The sequence below is a fragment of the Sinohyriopsis cumingii genome, unplaced genomic scaffold, assembly GCF_028554795.1.
Source record: "Sinohyriopsis cumingii isolate HCF-2022 unplaced genomic scaffold, ASM2855479v2 utg003209l, whole genome shotgun sequence".
Classification (NCBI taxonomy): Eukaryota; Metazoa; Mollusca; class Bivalvia; order Unionida; family Unionidae; genus Sinohyriopsis; species Sinohyriopsis cumingii.
The window spans coordinates 140535-147500 of record NW_028316423.1 but is presented as its reverse complement, the minus strand read 5'-3'; the positions used below and the strand labels follow the sequence as shown (position 1 = coordinate 147500).

The following is a 6966-nucleotide window of genomic DNA, read 5'->3' as shown; positions in this document are numbered from 1 at the left end:
AGATTTGACTCTATTTAGCATGTCAGATCCATATAGTATTCGGAGATTTGACTCTATTTAGCATATCAGATCCATATAGTATTGGGAGATTTGACTCTATTTAGCATGTCAGATCCATATAGTATTGAGAAATTTGACTCTGTTAGCATGTCAGATCCATATAGTATTGGGAGATTTGACTCTATTTAGCATGTCAGATCCATATAGTAATGGGAGATTGAACTCTATTTAATTGAACTCTATTTAAAATGACATATACATATAGTATTATGGGATTAGACTCGATCCATATAGTTTTTGGAGATTTCAAATTTGTTTACTCATTTCTTAAAATTAACAAATCATTTATGTTGAAGGTATCTACATATCTCAGTTATCATTACTTTTGTTCACAATATCAGTTTGAAATAATATATGCAACAAAAGGCAATTTATTTTAAAGTTTTGTGAGTAAAATAAATACCAAAAAATATTTGTTTTATAATTCAATTTGTCAATTAGATCAAATGTAACCAAATATTTATAACTTACTTTGGAGGGGTGGGTAGGAGGGAAAGTAGCCAGAATACATTTTTGCCTAAGAGAAGCTTTCTGATGTTTGTCACATATTAAGAAGAAACAAAACAACACCAACACGTGTGTTTAGCGTCAGAGATTTCGCTTTTCTAGGTTATGATATTTTATTCAAAATGCTGTTGATACGAAAATACATAATGTCTAGAATATTTGGGGATTTGAGGTACTTTTGATTTAAAGACAAGCTCGACTATTCATAAGCTTGACTTTTTTTATAGCAGACCCCCTTTTCACAACATTTATCAAGTTCCTTAATGTTCAATTTAAACCATTTTACTACCCAATAAACATAAAGACTTTCAGAAAGTTGAAATTGATGTAACTCAATTACGCAAAATAATTGTTTTTCACAACATTGATTTCTGCACCATTTGGAATAAAAGCAAGAAATCCGTGGATCTGGTTCACCATTTATTACAAATACATTTATTACAAATATGAACTTAATGAACGTGGTTTCTTCCGAACAATATCCAATTAGCTTTCATAAACTTTCTATTCAGTAGTTTTCAACCCTACATATGAATGCAATATTTCTTTTCAGAAACTATAAGTAACTTTATAGACTAGTTTCATTATGACAAAAGAAACAACACTCGATGTTTCAACCTGTATCAATGCCATTTTTTCTTGTTACATGTACGAGGCATGCACATTTAAATTTACCTAAAATAGGAACAAAGGACAAAAATACATTTTTAAATTAAATATAAAGTTATACATAAGTTGCAGATCATTGTTGGTGTTGCTATTGTCATTGTTGTTGCTATTATTATTGGTGTTTGTATTTGTTATTATATTATTATTATTATTATTATTATTATTATTATTATTATAGTTGTGGTTTTAGTTGTTGATGTTTTTATTTCTATTTCGACGTAGTAGTAGTGGTGACGGAAGCAGCAGCAGCAACAGTAGTAGTTCAATTTATAGGTGTTATAGTAGGTATAGTTAAATATCAATGCATATGCTTGGTTTCAATATTCATTTAAAGCGTTGACATTTAATGCTTTTTGTTAGAGAGAGAGAGAGAGAGAGAGAGAGAGAGAGAGAGATCCAAACAAATAGAACTATGTATCAATAATAAAACTAACTCAAATGGAGTTTCTTTGTTTTTTTTTCTGGGGTTTTTCTTGTTCATTTTCTGGACAAATATGTCTTATAGTGTACAATAAATAACGACCACTGTTGCACTACAACGTCAATTTCAATTTACTGTTAATATGTCTGAGTACCGTGATTAAGAAAGGCTTCATACTTACGGTGAATTCACTACTATTCGTGGCAAACCAATTTTCGTGGATTTCAAGATTACTACAAACAACGAAATTAAAGATTCAGCGAACAAGTATACTTCAGTTAAAACAACAAGACTTCTTACCTAATAATTAATGAACCTACTAACATGTATCGAAACCCACGAAAATTGATAACCAACAAAAACATACGAATTTGCATGTATTATCGAAAGCTCTTATTAATTCACGTTTATACTCAATAGTACTAGGAGATAAATATATTTTGCATCTGATATGGGTAAAATATTTTGGAAATAGAACTACGGTTGATTTTATTGTTTATTTATTTGCTAAATTTGTAAATTTCTATGAAACAGGTTGCTGTCATTAACAAGGTTATATGTGTAAGAATTAAGTTTCAAGTTTACAAGGAATCATACCATTTCATGATTGGTATGTAACAAGTAGGACCATCATATCATTTCATGATTGGTATGTAACAAGTAGGACCATCATACCATTTCATGATTGGTATGTAACAAGTAGGACCATCATACCATTTCATGATTGGTATGTAACAAGTAGGGCCATCATACCATTTCATGATTGGTATGTAACAAGTAGGACCATCATACCATTTCATGATTGGTATGTAACAAGTAGGACCATCATATCATTTCATGATTGGTATGTAACAAGTAGGACCATCATACCATTTCATGATTGGTATGTAACAAGTAGGACCATCATACCATTTCATGATTGGTATGTAACAAGTAGGACCATCATATCATTTCATGATTGGTATGTAACAAGTAGGACCATCATACCATTTCATGATTGGTATGTAACAAGTAGGACCATCATACCATTTCATGATTGGTATGTAACAAGTAGGACCATCATACCATTTCATGATTGGTATGTAACAAGTAGGGCCATCATACCATTTCATGATTGGTATGTAACAAGTAGGACCAACAATTCATATATTTTTAGAGGTCTTAAGACGTAAATAACACGAGCCCTTGCTTAATTATGACTGCTCGATACACACTTTACACTGGTATTTATTTGCTTCTTTGTTTCATTATTTCTTGTTTTTTTATATATATAAAATAATCTAACACTCTTTAAATCTTTTTATATGAACTATATCTAAGATTACAAAAAATCTCAAACACGGTTGTATAGTTCTTTAAAGCAAATAATCGCTGACTACTAATTTGTGATATAACTTTCAATTTTCCTTAATAATCTATGTAACGCTGTATTATTTATAAATTATTTCGTCATATTGCGAAGACACGCAGAGTGATATATTGTCTGTTTGCAACAAAATCTTTAAGATGTGAAAATTAAATTTCTTATAAACGAATATATTTCATTACAAGTGTAAAGATAATTATAATATATATATATATATATATATATATATATATATATATATATATATATATATAGAGAGAGAGAGAGAGAGAGAGAGAGAGAGAGAGAGAGAGAGAGAGAGAGAGAGAGAGAGAGAGAGAGTGGGGGGTATTACATCTTCATTAGCAAACGAGGTGTAGGTGAACTATTTATAAAAAGCATAGTCTAACCCACACAAGTCATGGGTGATTATTAAAGATCATCTTTCGTTCGTCCCTTAAATAAATTTCCCTCAAGGAGAAGCATGTATTAGTTTATGCAAACTCATCACAGTTAATTTGGAGTAGTCATCGATAAAAGTGTCCCTTTTATGGCAACTGATTAAAGAATTTCATATAGTCTAAAACAATGCATTATGTAAGCTAAACACAACACATAAATTGGCACTTGCATGGAAATTACAGCAGCAAGAAACAGGTAAACTAGTCAATAAAAATGCATGCTTGCTTACATACATATGACTAGTACAGACATTATATATATATATATATATATATATATATATATATATATATATATATATATATATATATATATATATATATATATATATATATATATATATATATATATATATATATATAAATAAAATGACAATAGCAGCAGAGGAAAGAGAAACTAAACCGACGTTTTACATATAAAATCCTTCCTACCTGCAGCTTCTGTAGTTTCTAATCCCTCAAAAATTTTGTTTGTCATCCCCATGAGGGCATCCAAAGGAGATACATCCTTATTATGCTTGTCAGTTTTTGGCGGTGTATCATCTTCCACATTAATTTCCCCATCTTCTAAATCGGATGAATTTTCACTATCCTTTCCAGAACTAGGGGAAGCATCCCATGGTCGTACTATTCGAGGAACAGCAGCGACCGCATCATTCCTGTTTCTATGATTGTTTCTGGTATCATCGATCCCAAGTATATCTCTGATTCTAAAGGACGTAGGAGGTTTGTTTGGATTTCTAGGGGGTTGAATTTGTACCTTTGCCAGTTTATGGAAAGGTTCATATATGTCCCTTCCGTCGGAGTCATGATAGTATCCATTAGGAGAAGTGGACATGACGCCTGTCCATCGAGGAATAATCCGCAACATTTGTGACAGGAATGTAAATTTTATGTCCGAAATAAGCGTACTTCTCCACAATATTGACGGAAGTCTTCATGCAAGGGAATAGTAAATTCCTAATCAAAGATCCGCCTTGAAATTCGGAATATAAATGCCATGATAAAATCAGACGGTCATATGCTGTTTCTACCCGATAATGCGACTGATGCAAGCAGGTATGTCTACCTCTTAGAATACACCAAAACTGTCAGTAGATTGCCTTTACAGCTGCCATAAAACACATCAGGACACCTTTTATATTTCTGCGTAAAATTTAGACTTGTCTAAAAGACTTCACGTATAGTATATACTAACTACGAACATATCTTACGCAACGACTTGGGATGACATTCCTCCCATGTGATGACTCAGGTCGAGGCTGACGTTACGTTTGAGCGAGTGCTAACCTCTCGGTCGAGGAATTTGGGCCCAAGGGTGCTATCGGTAACCATCATTATCTGTCAGATCGATATTACATCTCCACTATATATCATCAATATTAGCGAATTTACAGCTACTTGACTGTCCCCAAGCAAGTCCTCTTTCTCTTCTACGCCATGCAACGGGTTAAAATCTACTTTACAGCTGTGTCCTGAAGTCTGAAAGAAAATACACAGCGAAAGTGATAAAAATTGTCTTGTGCATCCGATTTTTTTCTTAATAAGAATGTGTTTATACTGTAAATGTCAGCAGACACTCTGACCACACTAAGAAACAATGTTTTATACTGACATGACCCCAATGGAGATCCATTATGTAAATGTCATGATGGGAGGGCTTCTTAAGTTTTGGGAACCGTTCTGATTGGCTGCTAAATTCATGCTGCCCGCCCCCTCAGTCACGGTGGAAAAACATTATTTTCTCATCAACTGCGGCCTTCTGTCAATAAAGATGTGATTAAATTAGCAAGTAGTCTCGGCTATTAAATTCAATCATTAGTATCATTTCAAATGGCAAAACTAATTACTCCTCTGTCTGTATTTCTCTTTAGCTTCCATGGTACCCCTTGTTGGTGGGAGACTGACAGGCAAAATGGGTTGGCCGCTATTAAGAACAGGCTTTGTTCCACGGATTCCTAATTTTCCAATCCTCTCTGTTTGAGAGTCACATTATAAATATGAACACAAGGTCTGAAAGAAGTGTGTTTCAAACCAGAGGGATATAATTTTTGCCAGCATTATTTATGTTGCTTTTTCAACTGTATTGGAAGAATAAACGTGCCAAGGAAGAATCCTCCTGTCGCTCTGACTTGTGCAGTCAGATGACTGTGGTTTAGAAATCCCAATGTTGAGACACTCAAGTAAGACGTATGTATGCCATAAACCCCTTTGTTTTCCATCTTAACGCATTAAATATACAACACATGGCTTTGTGCGAATGATTAATTTTTTCTGCTGTCCCAAATTTACTTTATAATGAATGTTTAAATACTTACTTGGTTCTCAAGTGCGCTGTAAATACATGAAGAAAGTCGGAGATTTGTTATGATAATATTTGTTCGGGTCTTTTCTTTGCCACGACTGGGACATCTGGATTATGGCATATTTTCAATAAAGACCACATACACTATAAACGTACTCCTAAATACTCAGGTTTATTGTTGCGAAAAGTAAACCTTCAAGTTAAATGGTTCAGCTGTTGAAATTTATGTTACTGATTTTGTCTGTTTACTTTGATCTTTTTGCTGATAGGGACTCCTAAAAAGTAGCTTTATATACGGGTGTCAAAATATGTAATTTTCCTTTCAGTCAAAATACATTATATTAAAGCCGAAGGTTTCTAGTTGATGTCCTCGATATGTGATATCGCGCTTCTAGATGGCAAATAGGGGTGACAAATTATTACTTTGGCTTTAATAGAATATATCACAGATCAGCAGTTTTTCCTTTTCCTAATCCAGAGATGAATACGGGTGATGTACTGGTGTTGACTACCTTTGATGCTATCTGTCTCTAAACTGACCTCTTAGCCAAGCTAGCGGGAGTTAATTAATGACCTTATCCATGCTTCCTTTTAAGCCGGGTCCTTTAATTTTAATGATTTGTAACAAATGTATTCGTCGTGTTTCATATTCGTAAATTATATGAACAAGACACAAAACTAAGATCAAAGGGGAAATAGTACTTAGCGGACTTTGTTCATCTTTTTAGGTATTTCAATTACTTTTAATTTCGTTTATTTTATTGCAAGAATGTATGCACACTTTTAATCTACTGTTTCGTTAACAAGAAATAACAATGTGGAAAACTTTTAAACAAAGTTGATACTTTGTAATCTTACGGTTACTTTTAATAGTAATAACAGAAGTAAACGGAGAAAATTACAAGTTTGAAGCGTAAGGAATGCTTAGATTATGTCTTTCTTTGCCAAAATCTATTTGACTTTGAAGTTATATACCCTTCAATCTCTGAATTCTTTTGACGGTTTGTACACGTTTTCATGAATTGTCACCAGCAGAGCAAATATATGATTTTCGATTCTGTTCCTATGTAATGTATTTATGAATCATTTAACCAGCTGATCGATCAATCGATCTATCGATTATATTAGCCCACCTGTCAACGTTCGATCTTTTGTGTATTTTCTTTTCTTTATTTCCTCATCTATATATTACTTACTA

At 32.9% G+C, this 6966-nt stretch overlaps 1 protein-coding gene across 1 annotated transcript in view; it reads right to left on the bottom strand.

Moving 5' to 3' along the window:
• LOC149769847 (transcription factor LBX1-like) overlaps nucleotides 1-5157 on the bottom strand; it is a 38561-nt gene extending 33404 nt beyond the window's left edge. Inside the window, exon 1 of the mRNA XM_089949750.1 lies at nucleotides 3896-5157. Within this exon, the coding sequence (XP_089805876.1) occupies nucleotides 3896-4334 (439 nt within the window). The 5' untranslated portion in view covers nucleotides 4335-5157. The remainder of the gene's footprint in view (nucleotides 1-3895) is intronic.
• Nucleotides 5158-6966: the final 1809 nt, after the last annotated feature.